The sequence below is a fragment of the Colias eurytheme genome, chromosome 26, assembly GCF_061535395.1.
Source record: "Colias eurytheme isolate Ceu_HAF_F1 chromosome 26, ilColEury1 Martin Lab GWU primary, whole genome shotgun sequence".
NCBI lineage: Eukaryota > Metazoa > Arthropoda > Insecta > Lepidoptera > Pieridae > Colias > Colias eurytheme.
The window spans coordinates 6246410-6273401 of record NC_143005.1 but is presented as its reverse complement, the minus strand read 5'-3'; the positions used below and the strand labels follow the sequence as shown (position 1 = coordinate 6273401).

At 32.8% G+C, this 26992-nt stretch overlaps 2 protein-coding genes and 1 long non-coding RNA gene across 3 annotated transcripts in view; 2 read left to right on the top strand and 1 right to left on the bottom strand.

The window, feature by feature from the left end:
* On the bottom strand, nt 1-1539 carry LOC149897221 (uncharacterized). The gene is made up of 2 exons (XM_090117011.1): nt 153-1539; nt 1-6 (listed from the first exon to the last, which is right to left on the bottom strand). Exons 1-2 carry the CDS (start codon nt 1188-1190, stop codon nt 1-3), a joined length of 1044 nt encoding a protein of 347 aa, XP_089973137.1. The 5' UTR covers nt 1191-1539.
* LOC149897219 (neuropeptides capa receptor-like) overlaps nt 1-21408 on the top strand; it is a 41928-nt gene extending 20520 nt beyond the window's left edge. The window contains exons 3-6 of the mRNA XM_090116694.1: nt 7025-7224; nt 9866-10007; nt 12171-12271; nt 21221-21408. Coding sequence (XP_089972820.1) covers nt 7025-7224; nt 9866-10007; nt 12171-12271; nt 21221-21408 — 631 coding nt within the window. The remainder of the gene's footprint in view (nt 1-7024; nt 7225-9865; nt 10008-12170; nt 12272-21220) is intronic.
* Nucleotides 3920-5097, top strand: LOC149897220 (uncharacterized). Its single transcript, XR_016458244.1, has 3 exons — nt 3920-3939; nt 4068-4129; nt 4204-5097. It is a non-coding gene; the product is annotated as an uncharacterized LOC149897220 (long non-coding RNA).
* Nucleotides 21409-26992: the final 5584 nt, after the last annotated feature.

Here is a 26992-nt window from a genome sequence, read left to right as displayed (position 1 = left end):
TTAATACTGAGACAATTTATACACGCGTTTCTATCCTTTACGTATTTCAGACGTTCCTGCGGACTCATTTTATGAAAACTCGAACATTTAAATAAATGTTGATGTGTAATATTTGTACAAAGACAACTATATGCGGAATCAGCGGTTGTTACGTAAGACTGATACGTCTTAGGCGGTGCGGAAGAAGTATTATTTAAACTGCGGTTATAATTATTCTTTCGAGGCGGTTTATTTATTCCCGAATTTGTGGAAGGATGAATGCGTTCTAATACCTTCGCACGAGTTTGAATAAATTGAACTAAATTATCAAAAGTAGGCATTTCACTACCAAACTTAGTCTCGAAAGCGCGAACAGTATCTGAGTCTAACTTCTTCAACGCGATATGAACAATCATTAAATCTGTAATATTATCTAACTTTATATTCTGTAAGGCGCGCACTGCGCTAATAAAGTTATCAGTAAATAAATCAAAGTTTGTTGCGGACGGAGAAAGCAAAGGTTTAAAATCAAACATTTGATTTAAATACGCGGAAACTAACATACGTTTATCATCATATTTATTTTTTAAAGTTTGTAAAATTAAATTATAATTTTCAGCGGAGGGGGTTATACCAGCTATAACAGTTGTGGCCTTCCCCGTTAATTTACCTAGTAAATAATATAAACGCTCGGCATCTGTAAGGCCGGGATTGTTGTGAACAATTGATTCAAAATTCGAAAGAAACAGCGGAAATAAGCGAATATCACCCGAAAATGGTACTAATTCGATAGGCGGTAATTTAGGCCTATTTTCATGCAAATTATTAATATCTCCGTGTGACGGACTTGGTTGCGAATATTGCGATTTAATTCTTATAACTCTGCTATATAAAGACTCGAATGCAACGAGGCTTTTATAATCAGGTTTCGCGGTAGGTGTTAATAATAATAAGCGAGTATTGTATTCGTCTAAACACTTTTCAAATCTTTCACGTAATGATTCTATCTGCGCGGACTCGTCAAGGAAACTTTCCATTAGCGAGGCGTTGTTATGAACGTTTAAAGACAAATCATACATTTGTTGCACCATTTCGAATATAATTTCGCGTTTAGCTAATAACATGGATAACTGCGAATCATTTATATCTTCCGAATCATTAACATCCGAAGCGTCACTATCAGGTAACTTAGTCATTTTCTTAGGCGGCATTTTTAATAACAAAAGTATATATTCGAACAGAGAATGTTACAATACAAGTTACAATAACAAGTAATACGACTAAATAAAGTAGGTCAGCGACGCAAGCGTAATATGAACCGAGTTTGAATTTTCAATATGGTCGGATTATAACAGCGGATCGCGGGACGCGGAATGACCTAGATAACGTTATAAATTTCGAGCGCGGGTAGCGGATAAATAAATATGATGAAATATGTTCGATTTATAATGATTTTAGCGTTATAACTGCGGATAAACGATATGAATATAGTTTTAATTAACTATTTTAATAATAATATACGCGTAACTTAATGTTACGGGCGGAATAAAATATATTTTAAGCAAAAAATAATAGATGACGCAATGTCGATCTATGCGGTATATTATAGTTATTTCACAATGAATGTACTATTAAATCGCTTATTAGGGCCTACAATGAGTATCCTAATAAGGGCGGGTTTAAAATATATTTTATATGAATAGTAGAAGACGCATTGTCGTTCTATTATATGCGGTATATTAAATAGTATTTCGCATTGAAGATACTACTAATCGCTTATTAGGTCCTACACAATGAGTATCCTAACAAGGGCGGTGGAATCATCAGGTATTTATACGGAATGACCAAACAATGGTTACTATCCGGCTCGAAGGACCACTCAATGGTCGCGCCAATATAAAATATACGTAAATATATTCTTCGATATGAAAGTGGACTGTATTCAGATCTACGTGGTGTTAGCAAAGAGGGATAGACAGGATACACACGGCACGTACCTCGTCGGAGGGAGTAGCGTCCAGAACACACGCGCCGCCACGCGGTCAGGATCCTCCAGCTCGCGGCGGGCAAGAACGGCGTCCAGTCCCACACTCCACACAAACACACACGCGGCGGTGAGCGCGACCAAGGGCCGGGGCACAGGATACCCCGGTGATGTTACAAGGGCACAATGCCTGATGATCTAGAGAGCCTCGTGGAAGCTCTCCGGCGGTGGCCGAGTCCCGAACCTCGCGAAGGCACGGAGCGAACCCGACTGACTTCAGCGACACGAACGTCGCGTTCACGTCTTATTGGACGTGTCACGTGGTTAGAGACCACGCGATGATTGGTTGTGCTCGTATGTAGGGAAGGATGAAGGAACACACCACAAACAATAAACGTTTAATTTCTACATTTACTATTTTAATTATATTGGCGTTACCAATTCCCAATTGTATTGAAGTAAGAAAACAAAATAGCATTCCTGCAAATCGTTTTGGGTCTCAAATAAAGCAAAAAGTTCGTAAAATTCAGAATAAATAAATGTGTTATAATTTCGATATTCATACAAATACATAATAAAGAAGAAATCAGATTTTTCGGTATTTGTGGGCCTAGCAAAACCTATGTATAAACGGTTTCTAATTTTACTGTTTTTTAGATATTTTTAGCTTTCTGGCTCTGTTATAATAAATGATATCGTAATAAATGTTTTAGGGATAAATATATTATTTAAAATTGCACACAACGCAAAAAAGCGATTTTCAAAGCAAAGCTTTGTATACAATTGCAAATAACTGTCTATTTACTCTACTGTATAATATTATGCTTGTTATATGAACACCGCAAGAAAAAACACAATATTCAATCTTCTTATATATAAAAAAAATGAATCGCAAAATGTGTTGGTAAGCGCATAACTCGAGAACGGCTGAACCGATTTCGATAATTCTTTTTTTATTATATTCCTTGAAGAACGAGGATGATTTAGAGAAAACGTAAATATGTACCACGGGCGAAGCCGGGGCGGACCGCTAGTACATTATATTTATGAAACAGTTGGGATCGAGCACACCTGGCTCAATAATTAGGGACACTAACTGCTGAGTCATGATATTGTTATATGTAGGTACATTATTATCTTTCTAGAGAAAGCTTAAAGAAAATATTCTTATTTGTTACGATCATCAAGATAAACTATTAAAATGACTAATGATCCTATAACTTTCTAAGAGTCAGCCTTGCAGGTCTATAATTTTTAGATTCATCATCATTTTAGAAAAATAAATCCATAATTTACTGATTTATATCCCCTTAACATCAGGTACCACCTCTATAATGACTAAATAGATAATTATTTCAACTTCTGACATTTTTAACGCCGGCATTATTAAAGGAATGCTTAAGGTGATGAATTAATTTTTCTAACATTTACGGCCCTTTTTAAACCTTCGTAATTTTTATATTATTAAAGTTGTCGTGATGAAAATTCTTGACAAGAAAGTTCAATAGTAACACAATACGTCTACCGTTTTAGAAACATGATTCCATGATATTTTCTCGATAGAAAAAAAATACAAAGTTCTCATTGTTATTTTTTTTTAATCTCTGGCATCTTCAAAATAACAAACGTAAAGTTACGACTTTTTGGATATTAACTATAAAACATACAACCTATACGTCTACCGATTTAGAATTTTGAAATATGCGATGGTTTTGAAATAAACAAGAAATACTTGAAATTAGCGCGCGACCAGCCAATATAGCGAGAGCCGCCCTGTACCTTCCTACCCCGATCGCTGCACGAGTCATTCCCGCTACGGCCGTCACACGGGGAACTTGTGTCGCTCGCGCCATCGTAAAAAAGGGTGACAACTCAATTAGACAAAATGAGACAAATGGGGACAATAAAGAAAATAAGAAGAAGAAACATAAAGGTTGGAGGAAAAAGAATGCTTTCAATTGGAACAAATTAATGAAGTAAGTTGGTTTTATTTCAAAATTTGATGATAATTGTATTATAGACGATGTTTGATATGTACCCCTGTTTTAAGTACATAACGAATGTGTAAGATTTTTTTCATTTATAACATAGATAATCTTTTCAGAAATCCGGAATCCAGAAGGAAAATAAACCCACTGATTGTTCACAATGTGAACCCACTCCTTCGTAAGTACCTTTATTCAGTCAAAAATGTATGTTATCAACGCTCTACTGGTTTTATCGCATGATTCCATTTTTAGCAAAAAGCAACAAAGTGCAAAGAAATAAAAAATCATGGTGAACTTAGTGGAAGTATGGTGGCCGTAATATGGAACAGGAGCTCATTGGAGTAGTATTATATTTAAAAAAATACGAAAAAATTCAAGAATTACATTTCTTAGTAGGTGGTAGATAAGTATGTTGTATAAAGAATTTGATGTTGATATTTATTTCATTTATACTTACTACACCTGTGCGGGAAATTGCTTAGTACTAAAACAGGTTTATATTCATATTTACATAGTAATGTGAGTTTTCATTTCGAAAAATTTTGTGTAAGTAGGTATATTAAATTGAGTTCCTGGGTGATCTGGAAACACAATTGGGCCCGGAAGATGGCGCTGCAGTCACTCCTCCTAATCACATGAACCGATTTGGATGAATATTTGTGTGCACATTTCATTGTTGTGGGATGATTGGTTGATTCGTTTTCACATTAGCTAATATTATGTATTTTTGTTGTAAACTTAATTTAATGTTTATAATACATTATTATTGGTATAAATAAGCCAGTGTTCGTCTCACATTGCTGTACCTGCCTACCTACCCTACCAGGGCCTAACTTTGTTCTGGCTATTTTATTTTAATTATTTGTAATGAATAATTACAATTATAATAGAGTGCAAAAAATAAATACATGCGTCAATATATTTTGTGTTTTTTTTTAAACAATTTTTTTATTTTAAAAAATATCATTCCGACCGCGGCTTTGCCCGCGTGGAATTAGGTTATATCGTGAATCCTGTTTTTTCCCACAGAAGTGTTCAGTTCGGATAAAAAGTATCCTATGTGTAAATCCAGGCAATTAGCTATATTTTATCAAAATTGGTAATGTAGTCTTGACGTGATTAAGTAACAACTAACAAAAAAATATACAAATTTACATCCAAAGTTTCGCATCAGTTTTACTGTATTAGTGATATCTTCCACTCTTGACTTTGACTGAGAAGAATTAGGGTTTATAACTTCTTTCAGAAATAGTACCTTTCATTTCTGGGCATGATGTAATATCTACGTCAGCATCAAAATCTATCTAAATCAATTCAGTAGTCCGCGTTATTGAGTACCATTTCATTTTTTCAGAGTAACAATATTTTTTGTTATTTTAAAGATTATTTATAACCTGTATTATTTTGTAATAAAGTAAACATTACGAAATGATAATAATTATTAATAATGTCTAAGTAGTTGTTAAAAAGAAGATTATTTGTTTATAAGCAAGAAAATAAAACCAATAAATCAACAATTAAATAAATGTATGACAATATTATAACTGTATGACGACTCCATACATGTTTGTCCCGAGTCGGCCAGCGGCAGCGCGGCGAGTTTGCAAGAATGACTTCGCGCACACCCGCGTTCGCGATAGCGAGCTATTAGACTCCGCCCGCCAAGCAGTGGATTTTTTTTTTGTGTATCGTCAGTTGTGGTATACCTAATTGAATGTGTTAATTGAATTTGATGACAATTTACAAGCTGCGTAGGTGTAATTTCAGTGGGTGTACCGAATAGAATTCTATTTTCATATAATTTGTGACAATTATCGATAAATTTATTATAATTATTGGCATAATTACTTGCTACTATGTTATCCAGTAGGTATAGTCGAACATGATAATCACAGGCCACAAATACAAGATACAATCAAAATTATAATATTGATTTTAAAATAATAGTGTTTGTGAATTGCGTTTTGCTTTACAGAACCTTGTACAATTACTAGTACTTCTGTTACCTTCATAAAGGGTAGCGATTTGTATTAGTTACTTCACGAAGAAAAGAAGATTAAAACCATGATTTGACCACTAGGAAGCGAAAGAGAAATTGAAAATCGACTTTGCTTGAATAGGACGTTTATCTCTGAATTTCATGAATCGTTTTAAATACTTAGACTTAATAACTAGTCATACAGTTAGATCCTCATATATATGCGAATTTATTAGCTTATCGTAGGGATCCCAATTGTTTAATTTAGGATCCTAACCTTGAATGTTTTAACGAGCCCTTTTCGATATGTGTGGCTCCATTTTTTATAAGTACTAGGTTTACTAACTGCCAATACATCACGATCAACTTTGTCCATTTAGATTTTATGACATAGGTATAACAATTTTATGAAATGATCAATCTCTTTATCATAATTTGTGATACGGATTCATACTCAAAACTTATTCATTCATGAATACTTTAAATTTTTTTATAAATAGCCAATTTTTTGAAAGTTCAAGTGGCCAAAGTTCTATTAAAATCTTATTTGAATTCGCCAACTTCAAGTTTGTAATTTGAATAGCAGATAAGTCGCACAAAGTCGAAATAGCGGGTGCATTTTAACTAAATTAGGGATAATTGCATTTTCGTTTTGAACATTTGTTCAGTCTGAGAGAGCAGGAATAATAAGACGCTGCGTCATTCCATGAATTTCTCAGTTAATTATGCTTGAGCACGATTACTGATTTCTACAATAGATACATTAGATTCCTTCTCATAAGGTTAAGATATCACTGCTAAAGCGTTATGCATACATAGGCCTTCACAACATAATATATGGCCAAGGTTTCAGTTTTGCAAGTTAGCCTGTTTAATTGACGCAGACATAGATATTGAATAAATGAATTAATATCAATTAAGTGGCTTTCCTAGATCGTATAATAAAAAGAAATGACTGTTGTTAAAAAAGGTGCATATTAGATTGTTTTGTGATACAAGAATCTATCAGGCACTCTTAGTATTTTAAACTTTCTAGGCTTTTGAATTGTTTTCCATTTTGTCTTGATTCCGACTCTATATGCGTTTCCTTTTCAGAGCAACCTACGTGTCCGTTCTGACGATATCTGCGTTCACACTGGAGCGCTATCTCGCTATATGTCATCCCTTGCACCTGTACGCCATGGCAGGACTGACAAGGGCTTCAAGGATCATCCTAGTGCTATGGGTGGTTGCGTTTGTCTGTGCGTCACCGTTTGCTGTTTACTCCGATATTAGTTACAGGGACTATCCGCCAAGTAAGATGTGAATCAAACATTATGTTGTTACTAACTTTCCGCACGCAGCTTCGCCCGTTTTGTAGAAAAAAATTGGTTGTCTGTAAAGTCGGTTTACTGACGATAGTTGAACGTGACAACGTCCGATTGTGTTTCTTTGTCGCTCGTTCCGCGCTCTCGCTCGCACTTCAAGCCTACATGGAACGCCTCAGAGCGAGGTAATGCCGCATGAGTCATGTTTTTTCGTGCGTGCAGCTGGCTCTATCGAATTTTAAGACGTTGTCACGTCAAAAAAATATATACTAATAACCTTCCTAAAATCTCCTCTATAAAAAAAAGTCATCAAAATCCCTTACGTAGTTTTAAAGACCTAAGCAGACAAATAGACGCGGAAAGTGACTTTGTTTTATACAGTGACTAGTTAGTGAAGAGCAGTTGCTCTTCGCGGTTTCAACCGCGTGGCTCCGCTCCTGTTGGGCTTAGCGTAATGATAACCCTATAGCCTTCCTCGATAAATGGGCTATCTAACACTGAAATATTTTTTCAAATTGAACCAGTAGTTTCTGAGATTAGCGCGTTCAAACAAACAAGCAATCTCTTCAGCTTTATAATATTAGTACTTATAGATATTCTGTGTGTTTCCAGTTCCCACACATTTATGACGTAGGTTAGTTGAAAACTAAGTTCAGGAGATAGTTGTGCTTGTTTGATGTATGTAAATTAACTATAACAGACAGTACGAGAAACTTTTATTAAATTATGTAGGTAGGTACCTATTTCTTTTTTGTTTTTCAGCTACATGATGTTGTAAATAGGGCATGTAAATAAAGTATTCTGATTTTGATTTGTTCGCCACCTTCTATAATAATAATGTACATTTAATCTTATATCTGAATGACATGGTCTAAATGACAATTGATAAAATAAAGTGCTTTTATTTTTTTTTTATCTTTATTTATTAAACTGAGGATTTTTCAAAGTAACCATGCGACGGCTGTAAAAACAAATCTGGAAAATTGGCTACCTAACGGTATATGAAACGTTTACCAGCGTTTACCAATGTCATAAACAAAAGCTTATTTAAAATATCATAAAGTTGACACACCACACAGCAAACGGCGCTAAATCAATTTTATCGGAATTAATTTCCCTTTTACTCATCAATCATGGATTCATTTAACGTTAACCTGCAAGCCGATAAATTCACGTGATTTTTTTACCTTAATTCAATAACATTTGCACAAAAATCAGTAAAAACGCCGAAATTAGAAGGTTCCACATTTATTACTTCAGTTTTTGTAATCAAGGCTTTTAGAAATGTAAAATTAACAATATCTCACGTTTAAAAATACGGTCTTCTTTTAATAATATATGTACCTATACATGTTGCTACTAGTAACGACAGTAAGCAGATGAAAATATCCCAATTAAATATGTATGATTTACTTTAATCTGAAATAAGCTTTCAATTTTTCTAAATGTTTCAACAATAACGAAATTAAATGAAATAAATCTCTATTTTTTGCCAGAGCTTTCACGGGTTTTGAGAATATACGACTTAATACCTGTGGATGCTGGACTAAGCACGTTTTTAAAAACAATTAAAACAGATAAAAACCCTAACTATGGTCCAGTTATCCTGTTATTTTCATATGAATGCCATTAAATTGGAATTTAATTAATAATTATTATTGATAAAAATATTTTAATGCTTAAAATAATTATTATTGATAAAAATAATTTAATGCTTTGTTTGTTTACTTGAACGCGCTAATCTCAGGAACCACGTGTCCGATTTCAAAAATTATTTCACTGTTAGATAGTCCATTTATCGAGGAAGGCTATTTAAGCTATATATCATCACACTAAGACTATTAGGAGCAATGCGGAAGAGATAGTTAGGTAGTAAAACATTAAAACTAATAAATATGGTCCAGCATTATCTATTGATTGTAAAAACTAAGCAACTAATAATATAAAGATAATGAAAATTATATTACCATAATAACTAAATTGATATGAAATAGAAACCAGCTCAATACAACGTCGTGAGCAAAATCAACATAAGCTGAACATTAACGTTCGCAAACATAATATTAATTCAATATTTAACTAATTTATATAGAGCGCTTGATGTTAGCTTTTGCAATATTGAAATCGATTTGTGCCATTTCGTCTAATTTTATTAACATAATATATAAGTGTTTTTCGTGTGGTTTGTGAATAAGTACAAGCCTGAAATATGAATAATGCAAGACAGATAATTAATATTTTAGTCCGAAGATTGAATATGATGTATATTACTATCATTCCATACATTATGTACCTTATCTTATTTCAGGCAGGATTTATCCTTAATCCATAAATAATATCAGATCGGTAGAACCTTCAGAGTAGAGAATAGAAATCTACTTATATTATTTTAAGGAAAATTATGTTTTTATCTAATTGTTACAGCGCATTTTATGTTTTCATAACTGTGATAGTTGTTATTCATATATAGATTTACACCGTAGGTATACATTTAATTCTTGCAAATCTTTAATGACTTTTTTTAATTGATATGTTTAGAACAAAGAAGGAACCAACGTCTTCTTTGCTTGTAATGAAAAAATATAAGTATATATGTTAGTTACAAATAATAATATTTTACCTTCTATAGATTCCGGCAACATATCTCTGGATTCAGCGTTCTGCGCGCTGATGGCGTCATCACCCCTTCTAGAATTAAGCAGTATATTCTTCTTTTTCGTGCCAGCCATTCTCATCCTATGCTTGTATGTTACAATGGGATGTCATATAAGGTAATTCTTTATTTACTTGTAATTGTTCACTCACATAAATACTTTCTTGAAATCGATAGAATATCAAGAGTTTGGAAAGATATTTCTGGAGTGAAATGAGTTGTAGAATGCTCTAGGCGATGGGAATATTGTATACGTAGTTTATTGGTAAATATCATGTCATTTTTTCAACATCCATTAAGTAGAAACAAATTAATATGCAAATAGGAAACGAATGATTTGTTCTTTTTATTGTAGATAATATATCTAATGCAAGGAACATAAATCCATACTAATATTATAAATGCGAAAGTAACTCTGTCTGTCTGTCTGTTACTCAATCACGCCTAAACTACTGAACCAATTTGCATGAAATTTGGTATGGAGATATTTTGATACCCGAGAAAGGACATAGGCTACCTTTTATTGCGAAATATGTACCACAGGCGAAGCTGGGGCGGACCTTTAGTTTTATTATATTTTCATGAAATTGCGTTCATCGCGCGTTTGAATACTTATTATGTCATAACACATTAGATAGATTGAAGCAATTTGCTTGCTCAGTAACTGAATTAAAGTTTAAATACCATTATGTACGTAGAAGTATTATCGGCTGTAAAATCAAATTGCGATACGCTCACGCTCTAATGGAAATTTAGGAAGTTAATTTGCACTATAAAAGAGGCGTAAAATACCTCACAATATGTAATAAGTATGGCAATTGTCGTAGTAATTAATTCTAAAAGATGGTTTTGAAATTAAAAGTCCCCAAGTTTTGGTAGCTTTTTAAACTTATGAACATGTTTTGAAATCTTATGAACATGTTTTCAAAAAATTTTTGTACCGTTTAATCGATAAAGAATATACCATTTATTTGATGTAAAATTAAATACATTTTCATGATGACAAAATGTTTATTAATTTCATACGTTTGTTCACGACCCCAGGTAGCAACGACACTCATCAATTATCCTTCAATGTAACCTTAATTACAATTCAATTGAACCCTCATTGCCATTACACATTAGCGCTAAAACATTTTGAGACGATTCATTTAAGACAAGTGAATTAGATTGATTGGTTAATTAACGACTCAATTGCCGAATCGAATTGACGTTAAAACCAATCAGCATAATGAATATTTTTTTATTACCCAATTAAACTGACAAGAGATTTTCTCGTCTCTCGATTTAAGTATTTTTTGGATGTTTTATTGTCGAAGTATTATTATTGTATAATTGTGACACTGCAGACTGCGATGCAGCAAACAATGCTCCTTTTGTAGTCAAATTACCCGTCTCTCGATGAAAAATTCCTAATTTTAAATACGAATATTTTGTTACAGTTCTTACCTACGGCACTAAATAGATCTTTCCGCCCACGTATTCACAGAAAAACTCGTTTAGTTTCCGTTCCCGGGATATGTACCTTATTTACTGTATTAGTCTTATGTACTTTCTCAAGTTTCAAGCTATATTTGTATCAAATTTACTCAATCGGTTCAGTGGTTTAGGCGTATAGAAGAGACAGACAGAGACATCGCCAAAAAGACAATGCTACTTTCACATTTATAGTAACAGGCGGAACATAATTATTTATTATACGTTTTTAACTAAGCAACTTGCTTTAATTAATTTCTGGTCACCACATCAGGTAAAAGCATAGTTAGTTAGCTTTTTAATGTACCAACTCTCCGATAAAACTCATTCCGAGGTAAATAAAGGCCTGCCCTGTGGAGCTCGGCAGTTTGTTATTGACATTTAGCAAGTTAAAGAGAGTTAGGGTCGCATGTGTACTTTGTCTGAAGGTTGGTACACAGTGGCTGCGAAAATGAGCTATCTTCGTTGAGATAAATATTAAATAGATAACAGATGAGGTACTGTTATTTGGGATCTTTGGACATCTAGAAATATTGTGTGTGTTACATAATTATTGCTATTAAATATGAAAACCTAGTCTGTATCTAATAGTGTATATAAAATGTGTTAATCTAAACTGAATCTATTACATACGGTGGTAAACAGTTTTTCAATGTCCTTGGAGTACGTAATTTATAATAATACTAATCCATTGTTTAATTAACTTACTTAGGTACTATTTATAATGTTATCAATAAAATTACATAATAGTAGTCCACAATTTTATTTCCCTTTTTATTTAATATTTAATTTTCTGATGTAATAGGTCAACACGGGTGAATAGAAAGAGCAAGGGTCTACTGAACGGTCAGATCCACGGAGAGACGCGGCAGGCGAAATCCAGGAAAGCCATTATCAGAATGTTAGGTATGTATTTGTTTCTTAGCTTTTTGTTCTTAGAGGTGTATTTATTCCTTGCTTTTCGAATAAAAGTGAAATTTATATAGCTGATATAATAAATTAGTGTTTAGCTATATTAACGGAATGGAGTTCAAAAGATAGCGGTATCAGATAATAGACATTTGAACTCAAACACACAAATGCATGACCACATTAATGCACATGCATTTGTGTGAGTTCCTTTGGAACTTTATCTTTAAATGATTACGAGAAAATGTTTTGTATCTATCTATATTTTACTTTTCAGACGATTTATTCATATGTACCTACTACATTTGCTTTAAAATGTAATTGAGTAGGTAAGAGTATAAATAATTCACATTTCAATGAATAAGTATTACATCAAGGTAAATGAAAATGTTATGTAATTCTCATAACAGAGCGAATGTAAACTTTTACATGTTTAAACGAAACTGATCCACAAATAACATTGTTTATAGTGGCTTATATCAAAAGAAACTTTTTGATACACTGAAATTATAATATTCAAGGTTGTGGTTTTGTTTTTGCAGATTTGTATCAAGAACTTTTCAACTATGTAAAAATATGATTGCTTAAACCTACCTATCTTTTCGATTGCAAATTATATTATTGCTTAGAATCGATGTAGTCGGGTGGTAGTTTAAAAAAAATCTTGTAAAAGTTTACACGAATATATTTTATGTTGATTAGGTATATTATGTTATAGGTAGGTACCGATAAGTATACCTACTATTATATTTGTTAATTAAAATGTATGGTTTAGTTAAGAATATTCATATTTGGCACTTTGTCTAAATGTTATGGAGTACGTCTCTACACACTATAAAAAATCAAATCGATAACATGTTTATCCTATAAATATATGTAGGTAGCACAAAATAAATAGCAACTGTACTTTTATGTTCAGACATTGTTCTGACTATATATCCGGTACCCATACTTTGCTACAAGTCAAGAGTTTTGTAAGTATATATTACCGAAGCCAGTAGCTTCGGTAATATACCTACAGACTTCCTTAATGAGGCAGATGTCTAGACATCATTGTTTTGCGATACAGTCTGTTTTTTTTTTCTAGTATTCCACTTATTTCTAACCACATATATAAAATTTTTTGATTGAATAAATTTCATATACCTACTGAATAGTACATACTTTTTCTCTTTGCTCATTACTAAAGGGAGATAACTACTATATACATAGTAAAATTGTATTGCTAAAGATTCATGCTTTCTGGCGAAAAATATATTCCATATTGAACCGAACCCTGACTTTATTAAAACGGACAAAAATACATTATTTGGTACCATGTAATAATAAACAACAGGATATTATGTATGTAGCATTTTTTGCAAGATTTAAATTTTGTTGACAACGCATTACGCACCAAGTGGAATGACCCGAAAATATAATGTTTTGTATATTCAAATAATATGTCAGCATGTTTTGGGTTAAATAATACTAGCATTTATTGTATATAATATAAATATCCTGATGTATGAGCTCTAAAGCTTATGAGGATGGATGGAGGGATATTTGCGTATTTGGTTTTCACGCAAAAATAACATATTATCGGATCTCAATGAGATCGGGATAAGATTAACATAAATCTGGATAAGCATATCCTTCTTTTTAGCAGGGTAATATGCGTGTGACACTGAAGGCTGGAGTTAGTAGTAATTGATATATTTATTACTTCTATTCTTTAGAGTTTAGACACTAAGGGAATCTAGATTGAATTTTCAACGCATTTACATTATCCATAGATCAAGATATTATATGAATGTTTTCTGCCTAATTGTTTACTGTCACACAATTCAAATTATGACTCAGTTATTCCAAAGTTTATATTATGATGCTTATTCATCAAAAACGTTGCCCAAAAAACAACCACAACACTAATATATGTAATACATTGAACAAGTTTCTGAAACACTTTAAGGGCAAGGCAATGGGTAAAGGATAGGTTTTGTGTTTAGGACTATAATGCCCTGGCTACAATTACGGAGGGTTACGGAGGTTTCGGATTTCCGGGGAAAGAGGTATTCAGAACATTAGTTTAAATTACGTACGGTATTATTATGAAACATATTAAATACTAGCTGTTGCCCGCAGCTTCGCCTGCGTGGAAAAGATAAATGTTCAAGGTACAAACTTTCATCCCCTATTTGATCCCCTTGGGGGATGAATTTTCTAAAATCCTTTCGTACGTTATGACATCTACCTGCATGCCAAACAGCACGATACGTCCAGTGCTTTTGGCTGTGCGTTGATAGATCACTATATTATCAGTCACCTTTGAGTTTTATATATTAAGACGATACACAAAAAAAAATCCACTGCTTGGCGGGCGGAGTCTAATAGCTCGCTATCGCGAACGCGGGTGTGCGCGAAGTCATTCTTGCAAACTCGCCGCGCTGCCGCTGGCCGACTCGGGACAAACATGTATGGAGTCGTCATACAGTTATAATATTTATTCAATTGTTGATTTATTGGTTTTATTTTCTTGCTTATAAACAAATAATCTTCTTTCCAACAACTACTTAGACATTATTAATAATTATTATTATTTCGTAATGTTTACTTTATTACAAAATAATACAGGTTATAAATAATCTTTAAAATAACAAAAAATATTGTTACTCTGAAAAAATGAAATGGTAATCAATAACGCGGACTACTGAATTGATTTAGATAGAATTTGATGCTGACGTAGATATTACATCATGCCCAGAAATGAAAGGTACTATTTCTGAAAGAAGTTATAAACCCTAATTCTTCTCAGTCAAAGTCAAGAGTGGAAGATATCACTAATACAGTAAAACTGATGCGAAACTTTGGATGTTAATTTGTATATTTTTTTGTTAGTTGTTACTTAATCACGTCAAGACTACATTACCAATTTTGATAAAATATAGCTAATTGCCTGGATTTACACATAGGATACTCTTTATCCGAACTGAACACTTCTGTGGGATAAAACAGGATTCACGATATAACCTAATTCCAAGCGGGCAAAGCCGCGGTCGGAATGATATTTTTTTAAATAGAAAAATTGTTTAAAAAAAAACACAAAATATATTGACGCATGTATTTATTTTTTGCACTCTATTATAATTGTAATTATTCATTACAAATAATCAAAATAAAATAGCCAGAACAAAGTTAGGCCCTGGTAGGGTAGGTAGGCAGGTACAGCAATGTGAGACGAACACTGGCTTATTTATACCAATAATAATGTTTTATAAACATTAAATTAAGTTTACAACAAAAATACATAATATTAGCTAATGTGAAAACGAATCAACCAATCATCCCACAACAATGAAATGTGCACACAAATATTCATCCAAATCGGTTCATGTGATTAGGAGGAGTGACTGCAGCGCCATCTTCCGGGCCCAATTGTGTTTCCAGATCACCCAGGAACTCAATTTAATATACTTACACAAAATTTTTCGAAATTAAAACTCACATTACTATGTAAATATGAATATAAACCTGTTTTAGTACTAAGCAATTTCCCGCACAGGTGTAGTAAGTATAAATGAAATAAATATCAACATCAAATTCTTTATACAACATACTTATCTACCACCTACCAAGAAATGTAATTCTTGAAATTTTTTCGTATTTTTTTTAAATATGATACTACTCCAATGAGCTCCTGTTCCATATCACGTCCGCCATACTTCCACTAAGTTCACCATGATTTTTTATTTCTTTGCACTTTGTTGCTTTTTGCTAAAAATGGAATCATGCGATAAAACCAGTAGAACGTTGATAACATACATTTTTGACTGAATAAAGGTACTTACGAAGGAGTGGGTTCACATTGTGAACAATCAGTGGGTTTATTTTCCTTCTGGATTCCGGATTTCTGAAAAGATTATCTATGCTATAAATGAAAAAAATCTTACACATTCGTTATGTACTTAAAACAGGGGTACATATCAAACATCGTCTATAATACAATTATCATCAAATTTAAAATAAAACCAACTTCTTCATTAATTTGTTCCAATTGTAAGCATTCTTTTTTCTCCAACCTTTATGTTTCTTCTTCTTATTTTCTTTGTTGTCCCCATTTGTCTCATTTTGTCTTATCGTGTTGTCACCCTTTTTTACGATTGCGCGAGCGACACAAGTTCCCCGTGTGACGGCCGTAGCGGGAATGACTCGTGCAGCGATCGGGGTAGGAAGGTACAGGGCGGCTCTCGCTATATTGGCTGGTCGCGCGCTAATTTCAAGTATTTCTTGTTTATTTCAAAACCATCGCATATTTCAAAATTCTAAATCGGTAGACGTATAGGTTGTATATTTTATAGTTAATATCCAAAAAGTCGTAACTTTACGTTTGTTATTTTGAAGATGCCAGAGATTATAAAAAAATAACAATGAGAACTTTGTATTTTTTTTCTATCGAGAAAATATCATGGAATTATGTTTCTAAAACGGTAGACGCATTGTGTTACTATTGAACTTTCTTGTCAAGAATTTTCATCACGACAACTTTAATAATATAAAAATTACGATGGTTTGAAAAGGGCCGTAAATGTTAGAAAAATTAATTCATCACCTTAAAATGATTTCTTTTAACGTTGACGTTTTAAACGATAAGTGAAAATAAAAGTAGTTTTAGATGGTACTAAACGTTCTTTTTGATTTTGTTAGGTATAATTATTAAATAGCTTTCAAAGTAATTACTATAAACTATAAATTTATGAAAACACACCCATTGAAACTGTTCTTGCGCGACGCATTTATTTTGTTATATCAATACTACTTAGATATAGATGACTTTAATTAATACCTACATACGTCATATATACCTACAAAATCTATTATAAATATAAATAACTAGCGACCCGCCCCGGCTTCGCACGGGTGCAATGCGGATACTAAATACACTACAGAAAAACTGTAAACGTTGTATATAAAAACATAGCGGCCCGCTCCGGCTTCGCACGGGTATAAGGCGCGGCACAACCGTGGCGTGCCGTCTCGACGCCTTTCCAAAATTCTTTCATACAAAATGTATAAGAAGGACGTGGTGCAAAACAGATTCAAGAGGTGCGCTTATGGCACGCCCGCGCCCGCGCCGCTTGTGTTTGACCCGCGCCGGTACCGCCGCAAACGCTACGTCCCGCAATTTTTAAATCTGTAATATCTTCGAAAATATTCACTTAAATCATACGGTGTAAAGGGCCATATAGATCTATATTAAATGAACAATGTATTCAAGTTATTTAATTGGTTAAGGATTAATGCTGTATTGGTTAAAATCGCATCGAAAATTAGCTATTATTTGTCGTAAAAAGTAAATGACAAAAAAAAGTTATTGTGGGTTATCCATAAGAGATAGACATATACCATCGCGGACTTTTCTGTAGGCCTTTTCAATGTGTATAATACTTAGTACATTATTTTGATAAAACTCGTAGGGTTCAGCCTGCGTTTGCAATATAAGCGGAAAAAATGGAATTTTTTACGACATCACATTAGAAACCTCAAAAATAACAGTACTACTCCACAATTTAATGGATGTTACTATACATATAAACCTTCCTCTTGAATCACTCTATCTATTAAAAAAAACCGCATCAAAATCAGTTGCGTAGTTTCAAAGATTTAAGCGTACAAAGGGACATAGGGACATAGGGACAGGGAAAGCGACTTTGTTTTATACTATGTAGTGATGATTCCATCCCGTTTCTTGTATTTATTTCTAGACATAAATCTAAAAGTTTGAATATGAACTTCTTTGTATTTTTATCACGCAAAACTTTACGAAGAATTCACCTGAACTTAGGTATGCAAATATTATCTCGAAATAGCACACATTTTTACGACTTTCAACGCTCGTATTTTATCTGCATAACCGCCCCTTTGGTATATAGGTAAAAATTTATCCGTGAAACGACAGATCTTCGTTCCGTCCCAGGTCAAACAACAATCTCTTAACAATATTATTATAATTCTCAGTCTGTCAAGGCAAGAAAGCTTATATCACTCATACTATAAACTTACGTAGCTAACGTAATCATGAAGAAAAGATGATCAATTAAAATATCATATTTATATATTATCAAAGTATGCCCGTAACAGGGGTCTTAGCCTATACTTCTATAGTATGGTCGATGGCAGAAAACCATCAAAGAACAGAACCACACAGCCAAAAGATAAACACAAGCTTTGAAACCATTAGGCTGTCTCATACCATAAACAGAAGTTCGTTCATCATTAGTAAGTAGTAACTTTCCCATTTTCCTGTCCCTAACCTACTACAACAATGTGAAGACCTCGATTAGCTTTACTTTCATGTCTCGTTAGGGTCAGATCCCTCTTACATCATGCGGCCGGTCTTTAAATTAGGACCCTAATAATGTGATTTGCCTAAGTCATGTAGGGCTTGTATAAAATCTAGGTTGGTTTTTACTGTTATTCTAATGTAAAATAAATGAATGTAGATGTTATAGTAGTATAAAAAAATAATGTTTTAGTGACTTAGAATTGTAATGTTTGCAATTGTAATAATCTTGAAATCATTATAAAGCAAAATAGGAAAGAAGTAAAAATATAGTCTCATAAAGTTTAATATCCAATATTCAATCAACGTAATGGTTTCATTAATAGCACAGTTAATATCTATTAAATACCTAAACAATCAATCTCAATTTGGAGCTTTCTTGAAATTACTTTGGTTAATTAATAAAGAATTTGCTTTACTCAACGAAGTAGAAAACCTGTTGAAAATTCAAGCACTGGGTTCCATATTATGTATTAACTTTGTCAAATAAATCAAGGAGAAAGTTGACAACATACCTTTGCCTTAGTTCTTGGCAAATTTTCATTAAGGAATTCGAAATGAAGGTTAAATTAATGAACTTGGTGAAATAGAAAATTCTTATCAATGTCGGGGCTTAATCAAAAAGTTTCAGTCGACTTATTTCAAATTTATAGGTAAGACCTAACCTAATCTAACCTACTATATATGAATGATGTGTAAGTAAATGAATAAGTAGATATGAATTATTTTTATTGTTTTTCAATTTGTTTTATAATTTCAAGTCAGTCTTCTCACGGATATTAATTTATTTGGTACGTTTGAACTACAGTATTTTAAATCAATATTATAGGCTTTGATAATAAAGACAGAAGTTGTACTTGTTGTGCTCAATCTGAAAATTAATATAGAAAATAGGTTTTATAAAATTAAGGGCAAGATCTTTGCCTTATTTATGTATAGCTTTTACCTGTCCGTGATTACTCTCAAGTAAGTGATCGATGGGTCGCTTTAAATAACACTATGAATAAATTTCCTAAATCTTTAGATTCTTATTTACATAATACCGCTCTTAAGGCTCATATAAATTCAATTTATTAGATGTTTCAATCGAAACACGATGTTAGTGGTCTGAAAATTGCTTTGTTCTGGATTGCGCACATATATGAACGATGAACATTCAGATATAAGCATTACACAAATGAATAAATAATGTTCAAGTAAATAAATTGCATATCTTCTTATATATTATATATTATAGCATTTAATTGCTTAAAAGGATGTCGCAATGACTGTTAAATTGTAATACTATTTGTTACAGAATAAATATTTTTGATTTTTGATTTTGATTTTTTGATATAAAAATGAATCGCAAAATGTGTTGGTAAGCGCATAACTCGAGAACGGCTGAACCGATTTCGATAATTCTTTTTTTATTATATTCCTTAAAGTACGATGATGGTTCTTATGTAGAGAAAACGTAAACATGTACCACGGGCGAAGCTGGGGCGGACCGCTAGTTTCAGATACAAATAGAGACTACAGCTTCTAGCCTACTGCCTATGCAGGTATATGTCCACTTATTGCCAAATATTGTGAAAACCTTATTAATTTTCCTAGCGTGTACAAAAGATTCAATGGACCTAATCACTATTTAGATTAATGGTTTAGTTTAGTGTTTAATTTTGATAAATGTACTAAACTTTATATGAAAACTCTAAAAAATGTATTTTCTCTTTTAAAATATCTTTAACCGCTGTTTATTTGTGTGAAATTTGTGTTAATCCACGCAAGTTTTTTTATTATATGTAACTTTCAGTATATTTAGAAGATTATTTTTCGTGTTGAAATCATTTTCACTATGTTCTCTTGTATTGTAAGTTAATCATAATTCGAGATTAAAATAAGTATACATAGATATAATTGATCTTCACAGCTCGTACTTTAAACCTAACTCTGACTTTGAAACTTATAATTATTTTATCTCAAGTATGTAGGTACATAAATAATGTAAGATCGAGAGACTTAACTTATATATCAAAATTTCGTACACGTTTTCTGTATAATTATATAAACGTAAGTATAATCTTATATATAAAAATGAATCGCAAAATGTGTTGGTAAGCGCATAACTCGAGAACGGATGAACCGATTTCGATAATTCTTTTTTTATTATATTCCTTGAAGTACGAGGATGGTTTTTATGTAGAGAAAACGTAAATATGTACCACGGGCGAAGCCGGGGCGGACCGCTAGTAAAAAATATCATTGACATTATATTATAATTAAGCTAACATATTATTTATATTGAATATAGTATTTTCTTATGTTTGGTTTTACCCGAATATTATATAAAAAAGTTAAATCCATATTTTAACGGATTTTAAAAACGATTTATGCACTATTTATACCGACGTTTCGCAAAGTTTGCAGTGAGCGTGACCCACGCTCTAAATGTATCCAATTTTTTACAAAATGACCTCTTAGTACCGTATTTTGATTTATGATTTAATAAAGGAACATTTTATTAATTCTACTGAATAATCCATATCCATCTATGTGTGTGCGTGTGTGTGTGTTACTGTTTTTTTAACCATGTATTTTAAATATTTCATTAGCAAAGCGTTGTTAATAATTCCTTATTTCACCAGTGGCCGTGGTAATAGCGTTCTTCGTGTGCTGGACACCGTTCCACGTCCAACGCCTGTTCTACATCTACGGGTACAGCCTGCCACAGTTCCACGTGATCAATGAACATCTATTCAACGTAGCTGGCGCATTGTACTACGTGTCCGCGACGGTCAACCCGATATTGTATAATGTTATGAGTGCTAGGTAAGTTTTGGATGTGGTATCGTGGTTATTAGTTACTAGCCGCTCCGCGCGGTTTCACCCCCGTGGCTCCTCTCCTGTTGGTCGTAGCGTGATGATATATAGCCTATAGCCTTCCTCGATAAATGAGCTATCTAAAACCGAAAGAATTTTTTAAATCGGACCAGTAGTTCCCGAGATTAGCGCGTTCAAACAAACAAACAAACAAACTCTTCAGCTTTATAATATTAGTATAGATTACTCGCTATGTATTTTTTAACACGCTTAGGTATAGTAGCTCTACCTAAATGTTTAAGTATGTAACCGACTCTTTTAAAATAAACGGAATCAATCTTGTAGTCTGTCTTAACGTGTGTTTTTAGCTCTGTTTCAAACGATGTATGTTTTATTATTTATTGTATGTATATATTACCCATTCCAGTTCCCATTACCCATCAGCCATTTTATATTAAAGTATGGCTCTATCTATCTACCTTACATCTTTAATCATATAAAATGCATTTTTTTTTCAATAATCGTTCAGTTTTTAATTTTTATAATAAGCACATCAAGCTTTTCGCAATATTAGAAAATTATACGCTTTTAAGAAAATCCTCTAAATCTCTTTAGAGATTTATCTCTACTCCACTCTACTCCACACACTATTTATTGTTACAGCTCAACCACCTATAACATTACGCAAGTAGGGGATTTCAAGAGAACACGAAAAAGCCATATCTAGTAGCGATAAGGAAAACTATAAATAATAAAAGAAATCTATTTGAACCTTTCAAATCGTTGCTAAGAAACTTATTTCAATGCAATTACTTTTACCCTTTATATAAAAATATATTTAGTTAGAAGGTATAATGTCTATTTTTGAAGTGAAAATTCTTGCGTTGAGAGTCAAATTTCAATGTCGCGTCATGGCAATACCGTCACGTCATAGAGTAATGCGACGATTTTATCTTTGAATTTTGCCAAAGAAGTTTCACTTCTGACACGTGTGCTGGGCATACATGCTCTTTTGAATTTTGTCGAATATAAAATGTTAATGGTCCGGGAGCCAGCAGCAGATTTTATGACCAAGTTCCTCTCAAGCGGTAATTAGTAAAATGCATCAAAGTATAGTATTATGAAGCCTCGTGAACGTCAGCTGGAGCTCGGTTGGGGGGAAGAGCGGTTGTAGCCTCCCGTATCAGCTGACGGTTTTTCCACCAAGATACAGCCAGCTGACATATATATTTATCCACAGTTACATATAAGCTATCATCAGGTAAATTTTTGTTTGAGAGGAAATAACGGAAAATAAATTTTTCTTTAAATTTAACTTTCATGTTCGAGACACCAGCTGACGTATAATACACCATGTTGTAACCAGCTGACTATTTTTTTTCGTTGAGATATTGGGTTAGATACAATTTGACAAATTTTTAGCTGAGAGGAAATGAATGAATGAATGTATTTTTTTTCCTATGTGCGTGGGAGGCTACAACCGCTCACCCCCCCAACCGAGCGCCAGCTGACGTTCACGAGGCTTTATAATACTATACTCTCATGCGTCTGACGAATTATCTCTTGAGAGGAAATAGTTAACCAAATTTGCACCTGGCTCCCTAACCATAATTAATTATTATTAAATTCGTTTTTCACATCATAACATACGTAATAATATTTCATCACATAGCTTTTCAATGTCTATGAGAATTAAAGTAAAATATAATCCTTGTTATTCCTTAATAAAGGCTCAAGTTTCCACGTGTCACATTCGTTGGATAAATACAATGAGAAAATCCAGTGTTTCTATGACGGATTGAATGAAAAGTAAACTTTATTGCGAATAAATCCAAAACGAAAGGAAAATTATGGGTTGGTACAATAACAGTGCTGGTAGTAAAATCACTCAATCCAGTCGTCAATGGCATTGAGTTTATGTTTTTTTTAAATAAATTTAAGCCACACAAATACATTTAGTCTGTAGATAAATAAACTGCATAAAACGTAAACAAACCAGCTCGATCGAAGAAATGTTTTGGCAAAAACACGAGTAATCTTGCGATTATAAAAACATAGAGCACTCAACGTTAAACAAATTGTTATTGGCATCTCTAAAATATTTTTTATCAATAAAAATATACGTACAAATGACAATGTATAGAGATTTGCTATATTTGAAACCCAAATTATCGAAATTATAAAACAAAAATGTAGAATTATGTTTACCATGTACATGTTTAAATTAATTTTTGAATTTGAAAAAAATATTTATACTATAGATCATCTTAATGCGACGTGGCCATCTCATCCATCAACTTGCGAACCTTATATTTGCTAATAGCTAGCCTGAATACGTTTTACCACGTTTTATTGTGATGCATTATAACCATAGAAATCTAAATAATAATTAAGTTTTCTATGATTATAACTCTATGGATAATAAATGAGGAAAAAATAGTTAAAAAATGTTTACAGCGCTTTTATGGTAGAGCAAGAAAAGGGGCAGGTGGGATATGTCTATAGATGTTATGTAGTGACACATAAACACAAGCGCGTCACACACGGTGAAGATACTATAATATTTTATCTTAAGATACTGTAATATTTTATATTACAGTATCTTAAGGTATCCGGTATCAGCGTTCTGACCATCATTTTTCTTTTTGTCATTGCGTACTAAGACCCCTGTAGAACCACCATCCTGTTACAAATGACCCACAAAATTTCAGGTCATTTGTTAAGATAAAATATTATAGTATCTTCACCGTGTGTGACGCGCTTTAATGTAGCACAAGTGTTAATCTTATAAATAGTATCGAAATTTTTGCTCAATATAGGACGAATTTCAAACAGAAAACTTCACGACTTCTCATACAAAGAAAAGGCTATTGTTGTAAAAGACTGTAGGTACCTATAGAATCCATCACAAGCACATAATGTCATAAGCAAGTATAGAATAAATAAAACGGAGAAGGTAGTTAGGAATCGTGTGCGAGCAATAAATAAAATTTTTAATCTGAACAAAAGTTACAACTATAATTTATTACGGATTTAGAAATGTCACTAAATTTAAGTTTTAGCTTAGATTATATCATGACAACAAAGCTGAGTTTAATGCCTTCTTTAAGATACGAAAATAATATATTAGTTATTTGTGTGAGCTGAATTCAAATCTTTAAAACTTGTTGATTCTATCGTTCAGTATTAAGTTAGAGAAGACATAGTTTTAAAAGCTCGAACGTATTTGGTTAGATTTCTCTTCCACGTCTAACCAATCTATTGCTTCCGAGACATAGGGGTTCATTGATATACCCCTAAGTGATTTACCGATCAATTCTTACAGTGCCTTAGGCCATTTAACTCGTATACGATTTACACTTCATTGCTCTGCAAGAGAATGCCATAAAATACTTGAGAGAAATGTATAGAGTTATTGAATAGCTTCGAGTTCTGTGATGCAAATGTTCCAGAAATTTCTACCAATCATCATACTTACCAATATTTAAGACTATAGAATTACCATTAAATACTGAGAAAGAGCCATAAAAATAGTTGTATTTGTATCATGTAGGGAATGTAAAGCATAGAATATCATAGTTACAACAAAGAAATGTTCTAGAATATTCTACAATATAATACCAATATTTTACAGACGTGTATCGAATCTTGGCGCTTGTCAATGCAAACGAGCACTCGGCTACGTGTAACTAGTAACTACAAACCACATCGCAGTGTCTTGGAAACGTGCTTGTCGTGTTATTTGCTGAAATTGTTGTAATTTTGACCGTTCTCCAGTTTTATATATAATATTTTTCTAACAAAAACTAAAGCTTTTATATTATTTTCCTTGTCTTTTGAAGTAACAAAATAATTCGATAATAACGTCATGCAACTAAGTACCAACAAACATGACAAAAACTGGAAAAGTTCAATTTTTACAGGCACTAGGGACAAAATTATTTTATAGAACAGATGGATTGTAGTTAGGATTTGAATCGTAAAGGGTAAAGCTCGCGAGAAAGAAATCTTCATATAAAATGTACACGATCTATCTCTAGCAGTTTGAAATTTCAGAATTATCATTATTTATAAAAGCATACCTATTTATATTATTAAACGATGATTTATTTAAATTCAAAGTAATTTTGTTTTCGCTGAAACTGAACCACTAGTTAAACAGGATTTTTTTTATTAAATCTCTAGGAAACAGCCTGGTATACAAATAATTTATATCCTCGGTTTTTCATCCACTCGATATATGTTGTTTTATGTATTGTTATACTATTATAATAAAAAAGTTATTATTTATTTATGAAGTGTCTTGCATAGGTATAAGCACCTAACGTAGATGTAAAGGCAATCATGTGTGTTCTCTCGGGAGCCTTTTATCTCCCGTATACTCCGTCTTCTTGTAATTCTGACAAGCTAAGCAATTCCTTGTATTTTCACCTACAAATTCACAATAAGAAATCCGTCAGCTAAATCTCCAAATATCACTATAGCATTTATCTAACCTGAGGATAAATGTATATTTGTTACCATTGAGATAATATTACTACGTATGGAGGAGACACCACGAACAAAATCTGTGCGCCATTTTTTTGCTCTTAGTTTTAAAAATTATTATCTAGTTAGGTACTTACCGATGAAAGTTATTCCTTTGCACTTTTCCGTATTATTTGTGGCATTAAGGCATATTTGATGCGTTTCACTTTAAAACAAATAAAAAATGAGCATGCAGTTACGCCATATGGCGTATGTTGAGCGGAACATAAGTGATGTAGGCGGTGTCGTCTCCATATGTATATCTCAATGTTTGTTACAGATATTTTTATATCATATTTCCTATCGTATCTTACTAGCATTACATTCTGTACAAGCTTGAAAGTTTGTACGAAAGTCTTGATATTTGTAACTCTTACACGCAAAATAAGATGAATGGTATTTTATTACATGAATAGATTACATGTAGTTTGGTATATGGCGAAGGCCGAAGCACTAGCTTAGCTGTATACTACACTATCAACTATATAATATGTACATTATACACGACTATCATTTTATTTCTTTTTCATTTTATAAAATTTACTTTCCATCGCCGTTTTCTTCCTATATACTTAAACTCTATTGTGTCTTCAAGATTCGTTTTATGACCAAAAGTAGCTTATTCCCTTCATAAAGACTGTATATTATGTTCCCTTGGTGGGGGATGTGTCAGATGTATTGTACATTTGTTTCATTGGTCGATTTTCTTTACCTACAAGATGATGAGAGAGCTTTGTGTCCTGTTATGCTATTATTTTGTTATTACCAGGAATCGAACCAAACGCGGTGGTTTAAAGTTCATACGTTAACCACTGAACCAAATGTCGTCGTTATGCTTAAAGCACACTTCCAAAAAAGCAGTTACACGGATTGTACTGCATCAGCAAAATTTCTTATATGGAGAGAAAGATTAACAAGCAAGTATGTATACACAGAAATAAAAGAAAGGAAAAGCAACTTGGCTGTTTTGTACGCACGATGACTAGCTTGTACGTGAATGGAGCATTTCCTGGCTTATCCTGAACAGACCCGTAGTACAAATGAAAATGAGAGTCACCTTACAAACTGTC